Source organism: Dipodomys ordii, unplaced genomic scaffold (assembly GCF_000151885.1).
Source record: "Dipodomys ordii isolate 6190 unplaced genomic scaffold, Dord_2.0 Scaffold154, whole genome shotgun sequence".
NCBI classification, from domain to species: Eukaryota; Metazoa; Chordata; class Mammalia; order Rodentia; family Heteromyidae; genus Dipodomys; species Dipodomys ordii.
This window is the reverse complement of record NW_012267370.1, coordinates 1,443,878-1,464,934: the sequence shown is the minus strand read 5'-3', so window position 1 is coordinate 1,464,934 and position 21,057 is coordinate 1,443,878. Positions and strand designations below refer to the sequence as shown.

General features: G+C 43.5%; 1 protein-coding gene and 1 pseudogene across 2 annotated transcripts; both read left to right on the top strand.

The window, feature by feature from the left end:
• The first annotated feature begins 6,152 nt into the window (after positions 1 to 6,152).
• On the top strand, positions 6,153 to 7,418 carry LOC105997818 (annotated as a pseudogene).
• A 9,445-nt stretch (positions 7,419 to 16,863) lies between these two features.
• LOC105997857 (casein kinase I isoform alpha-like) lies at positions 16,864 to 17,934 on the top strand. 2 transcript variants are annotated; one of them, XM_013032402.1, is made up of 2 exons: positions 16,864 to 17,327; positions 17,403 to 17,934. In XM_013032402.1, the coding sequence occupies exons 1-2, from the start codon at positions 16,864 to 16,866 to the stop codon at positions 17,932 to 17,934; spliced, it is 996 nt and encodes a 331-aa protein (XP_012887856.1). The 2 variants fall into 2 exon arrangements, with proteins under 2 accessions (XP_012887856.1, XP_012887855.1); XM_013032401.1 differs by having other exon boundaries at positions 16,864 to 17,934.
• Positions 17,935 to 21,057: the final 3,123 nt, after the last annotated feature.

Below are 21,057 nucleotides of genomic sequence, written 5' to 3'. Positions count from 1 at the left end.
CACACACACACACACACACACACACACACCTAAAGATAAAACAAAAATGTCAAACTTCATTACAAAATAAAGATAACATCGGCAGAGATTTCACTATAGGTTATGCTTTTTGAGTACCATTAAATCCTTCCAGTAACCCTATGAAGGTGGTGCTGGCACCCTTAACTTTGCAGACGAGGTAACAGGTACAGAAAGGCTAAGGAACTTTGCCCTCAATCACATCTAGAAAGTGGTAGAGCTGAGATACAAAGCTTTCTCTCTGTATTGTTCTATAGAATATCATGACCTTGCCGGGCGCTAGTGGCTCACGCCTGTAATCCTAGCTACTCAGGAGGCTGAGATCTGAGGATGGCGGTTCAAAGCCAGCCCGGGCAGGAGAGACTGTGAGACTCCTATCTCCAATAAACCACCAGAAAACCGGAAGTGGCGCTGTAGCTCAAGTGGTAGAGCTGAGGGACAGCGCCCAGGCCCAGGGTTCAAGCCCCACGACCAACAACAACAAAAAAAGAATATCATGACCTTGTCCATAATGTCACATGTTAGGATGAATCCTAGCATAGTGCTGGATTCTGACAGAATGAAGTAGACACATCTAGGAGGTAATGAAGTTCCAGAGCAGAATGGATGACTGGCTGGAAAGAATCCAGCCTAGTGGCCAGACATAAGTTTTCAAAAGCTATTGTAAACTTTGGGAAAGTGAAAGAAGAGGTGATATGCTGTCCACAAGAGAAATGTACACATTGCCTAAATTGTGAAATAGTAACCCCTCTGTACAACAACTTAATAACAATAAAATAGTATTTAAATATAAAAGCTAGCTGGGCACTGGTGGCTCACACCTGTAATCCTAGCTACTTGGGAGGCTGAGATCTGAGGATTGTAGTTTGTAGCCAGCTGGGATAGGAAAGTCTAATAAACTACCAAAACAAAACAAAACAGAAGTGTAGCTGTGGCTCAAGTGGAACCAGCCTTGATTAAAAGAAGCTCTGTGCTGGGTGCTGGTGGCTAATGCCTATAATCCTAGCTACTCAGGAGGCTGAGATCTGAGGGTTCAAAGCCAGCCTGGGCAGGAAAATCCATGAGACTCTTCCAATAAACCACTAGAAAACTGGAAGTGGTGCTGTGGCTCAAGCAGTGGAGTGCCCGCCTTGAGCTGAAGAGCTGAGGGACAGCGCCCAGGCCCAGAGTTCAAGCCCCATGACAGAAGAAGAAGAGGAAGATGAAGAGGAAGAAGAAGAAGAGGAGGAGGAGGAGGAGGAGGAGGAAGAAGAAGAAGAGGAAGAGGAAGAGGAAGAAAGGAGGAGGAGGAGGAAGAAGAAGAGGAGAAGGAGAAGGAGAAGAGGAAGAAGAAGCCGCAGCAGCTCCTCTGGGACAGCACCCAGGCCCTGAGTTCAAGCCCCCAGACTGGCCAAAAATAAAAAATAAAAACTTATTACAAGCCAAGACAATGGCCCAGAAGGCTGAAAGAGCTGGTTCAAGACATCAGGCATCCCCTAAACAAGGCATAATTCCTGGGGGCTCACAGAGCAGGCAATATTCCTAAATACAAATAGAGATTGTGTTCAAATTTCAGCCTCTCAGAACAGATGGGAAGTTCACATTTATTTACAAGGTTGCTTACCATGAGTGTAAGGGAGATCCAGAGTAAAAGAGCAGCTGGAGAGAGGCTAACATACATGCACCCTAGTGCACCCAAGAGCTAGAATGTGACAGATAGAAGGGATGGTGATGTTATAAAACACTTAGGATACTTGAGGTATTTGCTAGTTAGTACAAAAGTACTTCAATATTTTATTTAGTTACTTACTTATTTGTCAGCCATGGGGCTTGAACTCAGAACCTGAACTCTTTTGCTTAAGGCTAATGCTCTACCACTTTGAGCTACAACACAACACAACACCACTTCCAGTTTTCTGGTGGTTAACTAGAGATAAGTGTCTGATAGACTCTCCTGTCAGGGCTGGCTTTGAACTGTGATCCTCAGATTTCAGCCTCCTGAATAGCTGGGATTACAGGCATGAGCCTCTTGAGCACAGCGAACATTTTAATAGCAGGAAAATGTCTATACCTAAAGTTTGAATATCACCCCTAAGTTGGAAATTATTATCTCTTATTTTTCCCAAGTTTTGGGGCTGACAAAGGAATGGATTAGTGGTAATGCCTAAATGAATCTGATTGACAAACATGGGGAAGAAAAAGTTGCTTCTTCTGGATCATACAGCCCTATTCTTTTTTTAAAATTTATTTATTTATAGTCAGTCATGGGGCTTGAACTCTGGGCCTGGGTGCTGTTCCTGAACTCTTCAGCTCAAGGTGAATGCTCTACCACTTGAGCCACAGCACCACTTCTGGTTTTCTGGTAGTTAATTGAAGAGTCTCACAGAGTTTCCTGCCCAGGCTGGCTTTGAACCACGATCCCCAGATCTCAGCCTCCTGAGTAGCAAGGATTACAGGCATGAGCAACTGGCACCCAGCCATACAGCTCTATTTTTATTTCAACTGTCTTTAAAAGTCCTGGTTTTATACTTATCTTTTCACTAAATAGTAAACAGCTGGTAATAAATGGACATAAAAGGCCTCCCACTGACCAGGCAACCAGTCATTCAATGTTAATGGGATAATAGCAGATTGACCTGTGTGCTGACTTTGCCAAGCCCTGTGCTAACTTCTTTTCACAAATTCTCTCATCTGTTCTTCATAGCATTCCCATTGGTAGCACCATTTTGTAAGCAAAAAATGAAGGCAGGCAGGTGCTGGTGGTTCATGCCTTGTATCCTAGCTACTCAGGAAGCTGAGATCTGAGGAGCATTGTTCCAGGCCACTAGGCAAAAACATCCAAGAGATTTTTGTGTGTGTGTGCTGGTCCTGGGGCTAGATCCCAGGGCCTGGGCACTGTCCTTAGGCTTTTTTGCTCAAGGTTAGCATTCCACCACTTGAGCCACAGCTCCACTTCTGGCTCTTTTGGAGATTAATTTGAGATAAGAGTCTCACAGACATTCTCTTCTGGGTTAGCTTAGAACCATGATCCCCAGAACTCATCCTTTTGAGTTGCTAAGATTACAGAAGTGAGCCATCCACCCCGGGCCAAGAGACCTTTATCTCAAGTTAATCACAAAAATAAATTGGAAGTGGAACTATGGCTCAGGTAGTAGAGGGCCAGCCTTGAGTGAAAATGTTAAGAGACAGTGCCCTGGCCCTGAGTTTGAGCTCTAGTACCAGCACAAAATTTTTTTAAGAATTGAAGGCAGAGAGCATGAGCAGTTTGTCCCTGTCTGAGCTTAAACACTGGAAAAAATGATTGTGAAGTTGAACTCTTAACTCCATGCTGCACTTGAATGGCTGCTTGGTGGCCATACAATGTGCAGACATTCAGAGAGAATGGTAGATGGCTTGTTTAGGAACTGGGTAGGTACAGGCTAGCCAGAGATAATGGTGTGTGAAGGGACAGTGATGGGTGATGAAACTAGGGAAAGTAAGGTGTCATCAAACTGTGAAGTCTTATAGATTATGTTTTAAAATTTGGAATGATTCCTGAGGTCAAGAGGAAAACATTTGAAGGATTGGATCCCCACCATTTCCAAGTGAGATTTGTGCTCTAATATGGACTCTTACTCCACTCTGAGACTGATGGATTGGAAGGATCAGTATAGTGATTTTCTTTCTTTCTTTCTCTTTCTTTCTTTCTTTCTTTCTTTCTTTCTTTCTTTCTTTCTTTCTTTCTTTCTTTCTTTCTTTCTTCCTTCCTTCCTTCCTTCCCTCCCTCCCTCCCTCCCTCCCTCTTTCCTTCCTTCCTTCCTTTCCTTTATCTGTTTATTTCTATTTTTATTTCATTCCTTTTTTCCTTTTAAAATTAATTCCCAGCCTCTCTGGACTTTACTGAAGTTTGAATGGAGTTCTCCATGCCTGGGCCAAAACACAGTTTATGAGGCAGGTGAAGAAGGTGAAGGAAATAAACTACAACTCCTAGCTATAATGGAGTCAATTGGTGATGGGGAGGATGGCAGATTTTTCACTTTTCTTCCCTAAGGCTTCACTTTGTCTCATGGTCTGTATTTCCACTCTCCGACCAGATGCCAGGAACAGCTGCCAGACTCCAGCCCCTCCCCTATTCCAGTTTATAAATAGATGTATTTTTTTCTGACCCTGAAGTGGCTTCACACAACACCTCCTAGAAACTATAAATCCAATCTGTGGACTCAGCAGGAGAGAGGATGCAAAGACAAACACTTTGACCTGCTAACCTTCCTCTTTGGGCTTTAGTAGCATCTGGATCCCAGAGATCTTATGTTTAGATAAGGAAATTCTCCTCCTAGAGATTTCAAATTCTTTTGTCAGCCATCCTCATGGCACAGACTATCTGCTGCTAGGAATGGGGTGGGGAGCAGAGATGTCAGGAAAATCTCCGGGCACCAAATGGTCTCTGGGTGTGAAATGCTCCAAACTAATGGAGCAAGTTAGATTTCCTTATCCCAGTGCAATTACCTCCAGTAATTTGTGTTCTCTTATTATCCTCCTTTAAGTCCACTCTTGGGGTTTTCTTCCTACTTCTCTGGGCCTTCCTTCCTTTATAGTGTCTTTCATAGAATTGACTTTTTCTGATATGGGTTAGAAGGTCTCAGGATCTGGCCTCAGCTTGCTGCTCTTCTTGATACCCTTACTTCCTAACTGCATCTGCTTTACAGGGGGTCATGTATAGCCTCAGCTGGGACATTGCTTAAGAGAACGAGTCCTAAGGTTTGGTCCTAAAGGATTGTAAGAGTTGCAGAGGAGAAAGTGAGTAGAACTAATCTAGTTGTGTTTTTCTGTTGCAGTCCTGGATGATGGTGATGAAGAAAAAGAAGAGGGGGAGGAGGAGGAGGAGGAAGAGGAGGAGGAGGTGGAGATGATGATGATTTGACAGTACTGAGACCTGAACTTAGCTTTGAGTTTTCCAGGCAGCTACAATACCACTTGATCCATGCCCTCCAGCCAGGATCCTGACATTTTAAAAATGCAAAGTCCCAAGCCAGGTGCCAGTAGCTCACACCTGTAATCCTAGGTACTCAACAGGCTGAGATCTGAGGATCACAGGAAGTCCATGAGACTCTCATTTCCAACGAAAGTCTGTGAGACTCTTATTTCCAATGAACCACTGAAAAGCTGGAAGTAGAGCTGTGAGCACTAGCCTTGAACAAAACAAGCTCAGGGACAGTGCCCAGGCCCTAAGTCCAAGCCCCAGGATTGCTATACACACACACACACAATACTGTCCTAGCCTGCCACAACCAGAGGAAATTCTCAATTCATTAGTTTGGGTCTATAACATAGCCATATATGTTTCAAAAACTCTTCTCCAAATAATATTCTGTACCCTCCAACCTGATTCTCCACTTGTTAATTTTTTTAAATTTTGCTATATCTAACAGGAGTGACAAGAATTATGTATATAAATAGTAAATATATAATATATATGAGATAAGAACTTATTATGTAGCTTAGACTGACCATGAACTTGAAATTCTCCTGCCTCAAGTCTCTTAAATTACCATAGTTATAGATAAGCACTACTATATCTCTCCTAATAATTTGATTTTGCTGAACCCTGAAAGTTAGTGTATACATCATGATAGTCCCTATATCTGCCAATGTGTACTTCCTAAGCATAAGAACATTCTTCCAATACAATTAACATGCACTTTCCTTACATATTCCAATAATAAATATTGAATAATAAATTTTTCTTAAATATTCCAAAATGAATGAACCAAGGGCTCACACCTGTAATCCTAGATACTCAAGAGGCTGAGTTCTGAGGATAGTCTCAAAGCCAGCCCAGGCAGGAAAGGCCATGAGACTCTTATCTTCAATTAACCACCAAAAAGCCAGATATGGAGCTGTGGCTCAAGTGATAGAGCACTAGCCTTAAGCAGAAAAAAAAGTAAAAAAAAATCAGGGGGAAGAAAAGAAAAGTGAGAGAAGGGGTGGGTTAGGAGTGATGTATGAAAATGTTATCAGACACTTTGTATTCTTATACTGTTTTGTACAATGGGAACTTCCTTGTACAACCACTTAAAGATAATAAATTTTTTTCTTTAAAAATCAGGGGAAGAAAAGAGGGGGGCAGGGGAAGAAGTTGGCAGGTGCCTTGGTGGAGAAACAGAGGCCATAGAAGGATGGAGAAGAGATGGCTCCTGGGTGGCATGGTGCTGCTCTGCCCCCTGTCAACTAGGTCTGAACCCCTGCAGGATAAGGAAGCCTGTGTGTGCCAACAATCAAAGCTACATCTGTGACACAGGACAAAGCTGTGGACAGTCCCAGTACTTCAACTGCTACTATGAACTTCAGTGGTTCTTCCTAGTGTGGACCATCATCATCATCTTGAGCTGCTACTGTATCTGCCATCACCACTGAGCCAAGCACTCCTTCAGGCTCAGCAGCAGGAACATGAAATCAAACTGATGGCTTACCAGGAAGCCCACAATTACTCAGTGCTGCCATTTTATTTCAGGTTTTGCCGAACTATTTACTACCTCCTTATGAGGTAGTTATGACTCCCAACTGCTCCTCCACCATACATTGCCTTCCAACTACAGCAGCAGCAGCAGCTCCAGTAGCCACTGTCTTCTCAGTGTGACCCCCAGGGGCAGATCCTACCTGGAGCTCACAGGGAGCACACAGTAGCCCCTTGTCTCAGTGCAGCAGAAGCAAAAGAAGGTCCCCAAGAACCTCTGATCCTCAGCCTTCAAAGACATGTCAGCTGATCATACAGCTAATAAAACCCCAGGAATGGAACCTAGTGGCTCAATAGCTCAGGAACTGGACTCCTGAGCCTTCCTGGACGAGGATTCAGAATGTAAGGAGCCAGCTACAAAAAGATTCTAGCTCAGAGCATAGTAGTACACTCACTGACAGCAAAGACAAGATGCCTGGCAGATATAACCCCTTTACAGGTGCCTCAGGCATTGAGGTGTGTGTGTGTGTGTGTGTGTCTGTGTGTCTGTGTGTCTGTCTGTGTGTCTGTGTGTGTGTGTGTCTGTGTCTGTGTGTATGTGTGTATGTGTGTGTGGGCATACACACCCATGCATTCATGCACACATGTGTGCATACAACGAGGCTACCATGACGATGACCTCAAAGAGTTTAGCACATCCTGGATGATCCTCTGGACTTCTGTGACAGTTGCTAGGTGTGACCTCTTAACTATGAGAAGGAAGGGCTCTGCCAAGCCCTTTGAAGAGGAGGCTTGAGAGCCTGGGCACCCCCACCAACCATGGCCAGCAGAACACCTGCTGTTGAACACCATCAATGAGCAGGATTCCCCAAACTCCCAGAATAGCAGCTCCCCATCTAGAGCAGGCCCTGCCTATACCTGCGAATTTGGCAAGCAACCAAGGTGGAAAAGACCCACAAAAGAAGCATTAAGTGACTTTCAGAAGTGATACAGCCACTCTGTTGTCTTTTTGTTTGTTTTTCCCTCCTTACCTACATTTCCTACCTCTCTAGGAACATTTTGTAGAGTGGATACCTTCACCCCACAAAAGCTCAGTGTTGTGGAGGGCTGAGTTCTGTCACTCATTCATCATACCCCTTTCTCATTCCTTTTCTCATTTTCAAATCGTAGCTCATCCACCTGCTTGGGTCAGGGAGATGTTTGTTTTAAAAAGCCTGCAAGGAGTGTGGGCTGGGACTGTAATCTGAGAGGATTCTTGGTGATGGAGTGGATTTATGCTTGGTTTTAGTTTAAGAGAACTTTACTGTACCTTAGTCCAGGAGAGGTAAGTTATCTTGGCTCTGGAGGAAGAAGGAAGCCCTCAGAGACTTGGGAATTGTCATTTGTGGCTGCCAGAGTCTACAGCTGGCATTGAGCTAATCCTGTAGAAGGATGAAAGCTGATAGGCAGGTTAGCAGGTGGATTGTTGAGCTCTCAAATCCCAGATGACAAGTTCATAGTACCACTGTGGATCCTTGAAGAGCCCTTTCTTAATAGGTTCTACTGGCTAGAACAGATCTAGGTTATGCTGCCCTTGACTTCTTTTAAAAACAAATAAAATCCAGTTGGAACAAGAACATTACCAGTGGTCAGGTTCCCTTCTTGACAAGATGCCTTCAAAGAGCCTGGTTGCAGTTGATTCAGAAGAGAAGGTAGGCAGGCCTGATTGGTGGTAGCTCTGGGTTTTCTGTGAGCAGTAAGCCCTAGACTTGGGGTGGACACAGGTGTAGCTTTCTGCATCTCTGCCCTTTGGTCTGGGCCCACAGATGAGTGGTGACCTCATTCATCCCAAGCATCCTAAGTCTGTGGGCCATTGTGTCTTTCTGTCCTTTGTGAACAGATAGACTACAGAAGCTGTGTGTCTTGGGAAAGGCAGCCCCTTAACCTGGCTCTCTGTATTTTCTCTTTGATTCTGAGTTGTTTTTTGGTTTTGTCGGTCATGGGGCCTGAACTCTGGGCCTGGGTGCTGTCCCTCAGCTCTTCAGCTCAAGGCTAGCGCTCTACCACTTGAGCCACAACGCCACTTTCCAGATTTTTTCTTTTTGCTTATGTGGTGCTAAGAAATCGAACCCAGGGCTTCATGCATGCAAGGCAAGCACTCTACCACTGAGCCAGCCCTTGTTGTTTGTTTTAAACTGACCACTAGGAAGAGATATCTTGATTATCTGTGGTTCTCATGGCCTGTTTCTGCCCCTTGCCTGTTGGAGTGGGATACCTTACTTTCCTGTAGCCTGTATAGAGTTCCATGGGCCTGAAAAGGAATCAAGGGCTGCATCCAGCAGGACCACAGATTTTTGTTATTGTTTGGCTTCAGAGAACCAGTAGAGCCATGATAGGAAAACTCATAAAGAAACAAGCTGCCAAAATGAATATTCCCTGTCCAACCACGCTCATATAAGTTTGGTTCTTAGTCCACTCTTGAACAATGATATTCAGACTATGCCTTGGCATTATGGTAAGAAATGGAAAACAAACATATATATAAAACCAGACAAATCCAAGACTGTGAGGTGAATGAGTATCTGCATTTGGATCCCACAAAACCAAAATCTATGTTGAACAAAGTGAAGTCTGTACACAACTTTGAGTAATGTGTGTCTTCATGTGTGTATGTGTCTCTATATGTCTATGTTGTTGGCATATGCTGTGTGAGAACTCTAAGCCCTGTGTTTCTGTGAAGCTATTTGGAACGGCAGCCATTCTGTTCATGTTAAGCACATCCGAAGCAGGTATGGCCCTCTCAAGGTAATTTCTTTTACACATTTACTGTTTTGTGAACAAATGTCTGCCTGTATAATTGGGTGTATTCAGCAGCATGTCTATGGCAGCTGCCAGTTTGCCAGAGACACCACATTCTAGGAGAAGCTTCACTCTAATCACTTCAATTTGCACATTGTTCCATGGACACTCAGAGGCCCGTGTTCTCTTCCCTGTACATGGAAAGATCTCTAAACTCATCTTCCTCCCCATCCATGACATCCCTCAGTGGTATCCACAACCACCAGGTGGTGAAGTGTTAGGTCTGCCTGGGACAAATGGCCCTATCCCCTTTCACTTTCCCTCCATGCACATGTGGCCCCTTCCCTAGAAGTCTCTGCCCAGCATCTGTAACCCAGGTAACTGGCATACCTGGGGGCAGTGGGAGGTCTCCTAGGCTCTAAGGTCACTTTTGCTTTTGCTGTGGCCACACTTCCTCCTGCTCTCTCCCTATATAACCAGTCCCCCTGCCATAAGTCACTCCCTTCTCTCTGCACACCTCCATCTGGTGTATCCCTCTGCATGCCTCCAACGTGTGCAGGGCAGGCATTTCGGTTCTACTAATAAACTCTCCTCTGCCTGAACCACCACCTGGAGGTCTCCTTTACACAAACATTACATATGCATTGCCAGGAAAAGACAGTGTCAGGAGTTGCTGGACTCCCTCCGCCCTCAAAAGTTCACCTCCTGGCCCTGCTCTGCAGACCCAGACTGCAAAAGGAGGCCCACGCTGGATTTCTTGCCTTTACCATTGCTGGCCATGCATTCACTACACCATCTCCTGTCACCTATCTATGTCTGTTGAGTGACTCCTGTCTACCAGTTCCTCTGTTTTCCCTGCCCTCTTACCATTCCAGAGGGATCCCCCCCATGCCTTTTGGCCTACTTTCTACATCCCTAGGGACTATGTCCTCACCATATTCCTCCTAAAAGACTCCATAAAGTCAAAATGCCTTATTTTTATTGCAACAATTTCTGCCATCACAATGTTAAATGGTCAGAGGATATGTTCAGGTTTTCTTTGTTCTCTATGCTCATCATTCCCTCTGCCTCTCTCCTGTCTCCTAAGCCTCCCAGCTATCTCCTCTAGAAAGGTCTCTGTCTCTCCCTCTCTCTCTCTCTCTCTTTCTTTCTCTTGCTCTCTGCTTGTATCCTTGAGAGTGAAATGCAGGCTAGGTCCCAGGGACCCCCTCTAAGTTCTCTCTTGAAGGCTAGCATTCCCTTCCTTTCTGTTTGTCTGCTTTTTGTCTGTCTACTTGTTTGCTTAATAAAGCTCTATCAAGTTTTCTTACTATTGTGACTTGTCCAGAAATTCACAATCTTGGCCACATGATGTGTTTTCATGATACCCCCACCTTCCAGAAAGTGTTCAAAGGTCTATTTGTATGCTAATGTGTCTCTTTACCTATTTAATTTATTTTTATTTTTTGATGATCCTGGGGCTTGAACTCAGGGCACTGTCTCTGAGCTTCTTTTTCCTCAAGGTTAGTGCTCTACCACTTGGGCCACAGCACCACTTCTGGCTTTTTGGGTTTATGTGGTATTGAGGAATCAAACACAGGGCTTCATGCATGTTAAGCACTCTACTACTAAGCCACATTCTTAGCCCTACCTAAATTGTTTTGAAGGTTTTCTGGTAACTATTTAACTGGCTCCAGAGGCCAAAAAGAAAAAATGGGTATTTTTAAACTCAAATCATGTGCAGTTCTAAGGTAACCAAGACTTAACTGGTTCCACAGGCCAAAAGAAAAAACTGGGCAGTTTTAAACTCAAGCTGCAAAGAAACTTATCAGATTTATGTGTGAACAAATGTGTCTGTTTGTTTCCCAAGTATGTAAGCCACTTTGGATACAGAGCTGAGAGTGGTTTCAATCTTAATATCCTAAAGGGCTATATTCAGTCAAAAATTAACTGGGTTGTTTAATCAATTTCTGTTTCAAAATTCTCATCAGGTCTACTATTGAGTTTTGTCATAGTAGATTTTACCCTCTGCAGCATTTAGTTAGACCCACAGAGGGATAAATAACTCAGAAGTATGTATTGGTCAAACCTCTTTTGTTAACAAGTCCCAGGTAAGCCCTGCTTAAAAACATTCCTATTGATCTCTTTGTTGCTTCTGTTGAAAATAAAAAGTTTCTAGTTGCAAAAAAATACTTGCTTGATCTGCCACCCTGCCTCACCAACATGGGACATGCCATCAGCCAATTGGGACATGCCATCCCATCTACTAGCAAACACACCAACTGGGACATGATATCCCAGAAATTAGTAAAAATGCCAAATGGGCAAGCCATCCCAGCACCAAGCACCCAGACCCCCTGGACAAAGTAGTCCTATCAATAAGGGATCATGGAGAGGGGTAAGAGTGAATGGTGTCAGACTTTAAATGGAGTCACCTTGAGCTTGCCCTTTCAAATATAACCAGAGTCAGGAGGTCAAAAGAAAATAGTTAACTAGCATGTCTATCTAATGTTCTACTTTCTAACTGGACAGGAACTTATATCTATTGAATGTTATTTCTATTTATAGTAGGTCTCCCATCCATACTCTCCAGACTTCTATAGTTCAAAAAATAATCAAGGCCTCCCGCTTGGGTCTTAACAACTACAGTCCAGCTCCAGCTTCAGACAGGTTATTCTTTTTTCTTTTTTCTTTTTTGTTGGTCGTAGAGCTTTAACTCCAGGCCTGGACCCTGTCACTGAGCTCTTCAGCTCAAAGCTAGCACTCTACCACTTGATCCACAGTGCCACTTCCGGTTTTCTGTTGGTTAAATGGAGATAAGAGTCTTTCCTGCCTGGGCTGGCTTTGAACCGCCATCCTCAGATCTCAGCCTCCTGAGTAGCTAGGATTACAGGGCCCGGCCAGACTGGTTCTTCTTCTTTTTTTTTTTTTTGTTCGGCTGTAGGGCTGAACTCTGGGTCTTGGTGCTGTCCCTCAGCTCTTCAGCTCAAGGCTAGAGCTCTACCACTTGAGCCACAGCACCACTTCCGGCTTTTTCTGCTTATGTGGTGCTGAGGAATCGAACACAGGACCTCATGCATGTGAGGCAAGCACTCTACCACTGAGCCACCTTCCCAGCCCTAGAGTGGTTATTCTTAACTAGTCCACTATGCTCTTCCACCTAGTCACCTGATGTTAATCAGTCAGAAGTAGCTAGAGACATGCTCTACTAACTCCAGGACTACCTGGAACATAGGAAACAGGAGCTAGCCAAGTCATCTTCCTTTTTTTTTCTTTTCTACCCTGAATGGATGACTGCCTTATTTCTGCCATTTTCATGCCCTCTAATATTATTTTTTCTTATTCAGCCCCCCTACCTCATAAGACTTCTTTCAGATTTCATCCAAAGACAAACAGGCTTATCACCAAGGAACTCTTAATGCTGCCTCCTCCTGGACTGAACAACATCTCCACCTTCTACCCCTAATGTTGATGCCCCTTGCCAGAAAGAAGTAACCAAAGAGAATCAGTGCCACTTTATAACTATCAAAGGCTGGAATGTGCCAGGTGGTGGTGGCTCACACAGCTACTCAAGAGGCTGAGATCTGAGGATCATGATTCAAAGCCAGCCCAGGCAGGAAAGTCCATGAGACTCTTAAATAACTACTCAGAAAAAAAAAACAGGAAATGGCACTAAGGCTCAAGTAGAAGAGCACTAGCCTTGAGAACAAAGAGGCTCGAGGACAGCACCTAGGTCCTGAGTTTAAGTCCTAGAACCAGCAAAAAAAGGAAAAGAAAAGACTGTAATGTTAGGTCCATCCAAGAAAAGCAGCAAGTCCCTTCCCAGCATCTGTAACCAGGTAATTGGCACACCTGGGAGCAGGCTCTTGAGATCACTTTTGCTTTCACTGCAATCACATCTCCTCCTGCCTCTCCTTATATAACCAGTCCCCCTTTCCATCTGGTGCAGCCCTCTGTACACTTCTGTCTTGTGTGGGACAGGTAGTTCGTTTCTGCTAATAAGCTCTCCTCTGCCTAAACAACAACATGGAGGTGTCCTTTACCCAAACCTTACATGAAGGTGGAATTTCATGCAGAAGCTTGGTTGCATCTTCAGTGATGAACATGGGCTGGCTATGGCCCAGAGCTTGGCTGTCCAGCATTGCTAGGAGATGTTAGCAGACATCCCAGCGCCACCATCCACACCATTCTCCACTGACACCTGACATGATTCAACAAGTGGATAAAGCTGCAGCAGTAGCCCTTACCAGTCCTGCTACCTTCTTTAAATCCCAAACAATTCACTGAAGTGGCTCAGAGGAGGACAAGTTTTACCAAAACAAATCTTTTTCATTTAACTGATCAGATGGTGAGCTCTGACCCTCCCAAACATCACCCTCCAGTCACCATTGGTCTGACTGATTACTGTTGGTTTCATTGCAGCATCCCGTCGTGAAGGTCTGAAAAGAAGAAAATTCAATGGCTGAGCCAACCTTAATGGTCACATCACAGTCTGGTTACTGCTGATGAGAGACTGCAAGTAAGACCAGAGGAACTTGGACTGAGTTTAGTTTGCATCTTGATTGAATTAGGTGAATGAAGGGGTTGGTAGAGGGTTTGGTACTACAGATGGAAGACTTGTAAATGCTAACATATTCCTATAGGAGGCACATTCCCATTTGTCAGTTTATGTGAATATGTGTATTTTAAACAATAAGATTCAGCTGGTTGGTCAGACTTTTCTGGGAAGTCTTGGTGATGCATTTCCTGTGATTGCTCCGAAGACAGAGTGGCTCTAGCTACTGTGAGAAGCAAAAATACAAATCAATCTGAATCAGCTACCAATAAAAATCAGGAATAGTACCTAAGCTCTGAGTTCAAGCCCAAGGACACCCCCCCACCCACACAATCCAATAATAGTCCCTATAGATATTTCCCCAGTCCATATGCAAGCATTGTCTTATCTCTTTAATCCAGGATACTTACCTGACCATTTTTTTCTGGTCACTCAGGACATTACATTTTTAAGAGTCATAGTCGTTTTGCAGAATTTTTCAGAGGTTTTGATCCACAGCCAAGGTTGAGAAGTTTAAACCCTAGTTTGGAGATCATGACCAGTCAGTGAACTAAGGACCAAAGTAGAGATAGCATCACCAGTTAGGAACTATATGAAAATCAGCAGGTATTCCAGAGTGAAGTGAGGAAAGATGGTAGCTGAATGGGTTAGACTTGGTTACAAATATAAACACTGCATTCAAACTCCTTTCTTCTATTTTGAGCTATACAGTGCATAATTATATATATATGTGTATATATATATGTGTATATATATATATATATATATATGCACCCTGTTGTGGTATAGAACACCTCTGAGTTGACCATTACCCAAGATACCACACTGGCTTCATGTTGGTGGCTCATATATGTAATCCTAGCTACTTAGAAGACTGAGATCTGAGAACCACGTTCAAATCCAGCCTGGGCAGACGAATCTGAGAGAAAGTGGAAGTGTACTTTAAGCGGTAGACTGCCAGTCTTGAACAAAAAAGCCAAGGAAGAATGCAAGACCCTGAATTCAGTGCCCACATGAATGTGCATAGGCTTGCGTGCTCACATGCACATATCCAGACACCACACTGTACCCCAGATATGTGCAAATATTGTGTCCATCAAAACTAAAATTAATATAACTGTATAAATCCACACCAAGTATCTCGCTATGGCTCAAATGTAATTCACAGGATGATTGCTTTGGTCCTCTCACTCACCTCCCACACCCCAGGCCCTTACATTGAACATCTATCTAACGTTGACTTATACTCATATACATTACATATATTATCTCCCTTAACCTTCACCCCAAAGCAACCTCTGGAGGCAGGAACTAGGCTTATCCATGTTTGATGGGTGAAGAAACTGAAGCCAAGATGGTAGGTCACGTGTTAGGTGTCACATTGGTAGTGCTGGTACCAGAATTTGACGCCAGACAATCTCAAAGGCTCCATAGCCCTCACAATAATATACATATATAATTATGTAATATGTTACATAATATGTAATATATAATTATATAATATAAAATGTATATTATCTAATAGATTATAATAGGTAGTATTATATAATATATTGCATATTATATACTATATATTATATAGCATTAGATAGTACTATATAATATATTGCATATTATATGCTATATAATATATTTTGTTATAATATATGATATATTTATAATATATAATAATATACAATAATATATATGATATATTTATATATTATATAGTATATAACATAGTATTATACAATATATGCTATTATATAATATAAAGTGTACATTATATATGAGTAAGTATATAAGTATTATATATACCATAAATAAAATATATAATTATATATCATAAAATGTATATAATATATTATATATAGTATAATATCATATAAATTACTTATTATTCTCCCAAATTGGCTTTTCTTCCTTTGGTTTATATTTCTATGACCTTTGTTTAAAAATGAGCTTGAAATAGCCGGGCGCTGGTGGCTCACGCCTGTAATCCTAGCTACTCAGGAGGCTGAGATCTGAGGATCACGGTTCAAAGCCAGCCGGGGCAGGAGAGACGGTGAGACTCCTATCTCCAATAAACCACCAGAAAACCGGAAGTGGCGCTGTAGCTCAAGTGGTAGAGTGCTCGCTTTGAGCTGAAGAGCTGAGGGACAGCGCCCAGGCCCAGAGTTCAAGCTCCAGGACCGACAAAAAAAAAAAAAGAGGTTTATCAAAAATGAGCTTGAAATGGTAACCCCTCTGGTACTGCCCCTGTATAATAGTAAAAAAAAAAAAAAAAAAAAAAAGAATAAAAATAAAAATTGGTTTGCATTAGTTATAAAGAGCGAGATTTTATTACCTTTCCATACTTGTTTACAATATATTCCAATCAATGCTACCCACTCTGTCAATCTCTGTTCCCTTTCCCCTATTTCTACGAATTTTAACACATATAGATTGATGGAACTACTGTCACAATCAAGTACAGAAAAGTTCCATGAGTCAGAAACCAGAACTGCCTCTGCGCCCCTCCCCCAACAGTGGAGACCATTCCTCCTCAGCAACTGCCCCACCTTGCCTGCGTTTCAACCAATAGCAGTTCAGCTTTCAAAAGCCTTGCACAGGGAATAGAATCTTTACCACACACGTGACTCACCTCAGAAGTTCCTGGGTGCGCGAGCTCGGTTGAGGAAACTTGAGTTCCCGCGCTCTGAACGAGCGGCTCCCAGGGCCTGGGAGCGTTTTGTGGTGGCTGGAGCCAGACAAAAAGATGATGGCGTGGGTGGAGTGACTTGGGCCCTCGGGGCCCAAGCCGGGCAGCAGTGGTGGCCGCGTTACCGCCACCGAAACTGACCCTGCCCGGTTTCAGCCCACGACTCCGCTGTGAGATCAAGCCAGAGGCAGCGGCCTAGACAGAGACCAAGCCCTAGCGACTGCGACCACCCCTCACAGACTGCGGCCTGACTGAACAAGACCAAACGAAACCTGACTGAGCAGCAGTGACCAGGTTCTCCTTGTCCCTGTGAAGGCAGCAAAGACCTCCATTCTCTTGCTGCCTGCCTCAGCTTTACCGGACAGACAAAGCCCCAGAAACTTCCATCAGTCCCTAAAAGGTATCGTTGCTTAGTTCCAGCCTCCGTCTTTGTGTCTCAGTATGGCGAGCAGCAGCAGCAACATCACCACCAAGACCAAATTTATAGCAGGCGGGAAATACAAACTAGTGCGGAAGATAGGGGCTGGCTCCTTTGGGGACATTTATCTGGCTATTAATATCACCAATGGGGAGGAAGTTGCGGTGAAGTTAGAATCTCAGAAAGCCAAACACCCCCTGCTACTCTATGAAAGTAAACTGTATAAAATTCTTCAAGGTGGCGTTGGTATCCCCCACATACGCTGGTATGGCCAGGAAAAGGAATATAATGTGCTAGTCATGGATCTTCTGGGACCCAACCTTGAAGATCTTTTCAATTTCTGTTCACGGCGATTCACCATGAAAACGGTACTTCTGTTAGCTGACCAAATGATTAGTAGAATTGAGTATTTGCATACAAAAAATTTTATCCACAGAGACATTAAGCCAGGCAACTTCCTCATGGGTATTGGGCGTCACCACCGAAAGTGTTTAGAATCATCCCCTGTGAGCAAGAAGAAAAGCACAACACAGGCTACTTCTCAATACCAATCTTTCTCGAGATTAAACCAGTTGTTCCTTATTGATTTTGGTTTGGCCAAAAAGTACAGAGACAACAAGACAAGACAACACATACCATACAGAGAAGATAAAAACCTCACAGGTACTGCCCAGTATGCCAGCATCAACGCACATCTTGGTATTGAGCAGAGTCGGCGAGATGATATGGAATCATTAGGATATGTCTTAATGTATTTTAATAGAACCAGCCTCCCATGGCAGGGACTAAAAGCTACAACAAAGAAACAGAAATACGAGAAGATCAGTGAAAAGAAGATGTCCACTCCAGTGGAAGTTTTATGTAAGGGGTTCCCTGTAGAATTTGCCATGTACTTAAACTATTGTCGTGGTCTGCGCTTTGAGGAAGCTCCGGATTACACGTACCTGAGGCAGCTATTTCGTATCCTCTTCAGGACCCTGAATCTGCAGTATGACTACTCATTTGATTGGACAATGATGAAGCAGAAAGCAGCACAGCCAGCAGCCTCTTCGAGTGGACAGGGTCAAAAGGCCCAAACTCCTAATGGTTTCTAAGCATAAACTGATAAACACAAGCAGTAGAGTACAAGATCAGAGCAGCAAGTGTTTATTCCCAAATCTCGAAATTTTGGTTCGCATGTACACTACCCAGTCGTTGTGGACAACCATTTCCTTCGTTTAAAGAACTTACTATCAATATAATCTGGTTCTGGGAAGCTTTGGTGATGGTGTATCCTGAGTTGTAGCTGCTGTCAAGTTGAATGTTAACTGTGATGTTAAAAAAAAAATAAAATCAAGTTTGTGAGGTTTACCTTTATTTCAGTGTTCAGAGTCTTTGTTTTGCTACTTAAGATTATAAAACTAATGCAATGGTCAAGGGTAAACCATAGAGTTTATATTTATAGCTTTATGGGTCCATTTTCCTGAGCTTGTTTCACATTATGTTCCCAGAACTTTCTGATTCCCTGGCCTTCAGTTTATGTTGAACTGGAGCCAGAAATGACCCATGTCAGAAACTAGGCTGACTGACCTGTCTCTGAGCTATTAGGGAAGGTATAGGTTGGGGGTAGGAAGAAATAGAAATTTTAAATAGTGAAAACAAAACCCACAAAGCCTTGAGTTTGGGTTCTCCTTGTAGAGTTGCAACACTACTGAATAAGAAAAAAAAAAAAAAAGATTCTGCAGAGTTTTGGCTTCTGAAGTTTTCCATTCCAGGTTGCTCCACTGTCACACCACCCTAATTGGAGAACTACCTGGTAACCAGAGGACAAGAGAATGGTAAGAGGTGGGACAGGTAAAAGAAGCATCTGCAGCTGGGTGGCAGGATCTCATGCCTGTAATCCTGGCTACTCAGGAGGCTGAGATCTAAGGATCACGATTCAAACCAGTTGGGGCAGGAAAGTCTGAGAAACCCTTATCTCCAGTAAACTACTCAGAAAAAGCCAGAAGTGGTGCTGTGGCTCAAGTGGTAGAGCAGTAGCCTTGAGCACAAAGAGGCTCTCAGAGAAATCGCAGGCCCTGGAAAAGTAAGGAAGGAAGGAAGGGAGGGAGGGAGGGAGGGAAGGAAGGAAGGAAGGAAGGAAGGAAGGAAGGAAGGAAGGAAGGAAGGAAAAGGAAGGAAAGTAGGTACCTGCAAATCTTCCACTCTCCTTTGCTTCTCCTATTTCAAAAATAGATTTCTTCAATTGGATCCATTTATAGAAGTTTTCATTTTTTTGTCAGTTGTGGGGCTTGAACTTGGGTCCTAGGCACTGTACCTGAGCTCTTTTTGCTCAAGTCTAGTGCTCTACCACTTCTAGTTTTCTGATGGCTAATTGGAGATAAGAGTCTCAGGGACTTTCCTGCCCCTGGCTGACTTTGACCCTGTGATCCTCAGATCTCAGCCTCCTGGGTAGCTAGGATTACAGGCATGGGCCACCAGTACCAGGCTTCCAGTATGCATTTTCTTATCCAGTTGTATAAAAGAGATATTGGAGGAGCAAAAGTCATAAACTCACAGCTCTATTGGTGGTTTGTTAAATTCTAGCATTCTTCCTTGATCTGCCTCCTGATACTTTTCACAGCTTTTCAAAGTTATCCATGCATTTTGTACAGGTTGTATAGTCAAGCTCTATCATATCCAAAATGAATAATAATAATACATATCCATTGTGTCTTTGCACATAAATTTCTCTTAGATAACTGGTCAGTCTAAGAAACTGGAAACCTCAGAACAAGGAGTGCTAATAATGCAACCCCAGCCCAAGTCTAAAGGTTTAGAACTCCCTGGAAAGTCATTGTTGTGATTCCTGTGCAGGTGCTGCCTGGGGCCCAGTGTATATCTCAGCATCAGTCAGTGTGAGCAGATGACTTGTGACCAGAGCACCACATAACATACCAGAACTCAGGCACAACTTTGAGGGTTCATATTAATAACTGAGGGTAATTTTCTCTCAAGAGTGAAGGAATTAGGTGTTCAAAAATTCAATTTACTCCACTTATAAAATCTTGAAATAAATATGATGGTTTTCAACTGAGTTGAAGTTTCTATCTCCTACAGTGGTCAGGACTAGTACTAAAACACAGAGCATATTTGTGACAAAAAAAACTAGAAAAAGATATTACCTCTGAGCTTACTAATTGGGGGAAGCTTACTTTTATTTTGCTGGTCCTGGGGCCTGAACTCAGAGCGTTAATGCTGTCTATGAGCCTCTTGGTACTCAAGACTAGAGTTCTACTACTTGAGCCATAGCACTATTTCAGGCTTTTTCTGAGTAGTTTATTGGAGATAAGGGTCTCACAGCATGTATGGCTCAGAGGCTGAGCTGTGAGGCAAAACTGTATCCTGTTAAGGTCAAACAGTCTGGGCAAGACAGATGTAGAGCTGTTTGAACATTAAAACACCTTGAGACCTTGGATAAGGGAATACCTACCCTAGTCTCTGCCCACACCTGGAGTTACCCCCCTCCATATTAAACTCAAGTAACCCTGTCTCCTTACACATACTCCAAAAAAGCCCTAAGTCTAACCCCACTCCCCTGGACACAGCCTCCAAGCCGGCAGGAAGGCTGTATCCCTCATTCCTCAATAAACAGTCCTAACCTGTGAAAGAGTCTGGCCTGTTTCCATCCTGTCTCCTCCATTTTCCTAACATTTGGTGCCTAAACCTGGGAGAGGTAAAGTGCCAGGAGTAACTGGGTCCTCTCTGCCAAGGGGCCACCTGCCTCCTGGCCACCTCTCATTGAACTTTTTCCTATCCTCCTCTTTCCAAGGCCTCTCTCCACCCTGGGCTTACTATACCCTCTCTTCTGTCCCCAGACTCTTAATCTCCAGGCAGGAGGACCTCTGCTGTTAGACCGATTCCATCCACCATCCAGAAGACTTCAGGACAAGGTAACCAGCCTTAGTCAATGGCAGAGGTGCCCCAACATGGACCAGAGGACTCCAAGAAGTCCCCTACAGATCTGGGGGGAAATCCCTGCTCCCTGTCTGTGGGGTCCCCAAAGACTTGAGTCTCTCACATTTTGCTGACCCCCTGGAACCCTTTAAGACTTTGGGGATTCCCTCTCCAAATTATTTGCCTTCCCAAAGCCTCAGGGACATGTGAATCAGTGGGACAGGTCACTCCATAGTCCTACCAAATTTTTCAAAATAGGCTCCAAATTGTCTGTTCCAAGAGACATCCCATTGGTTTGCCTG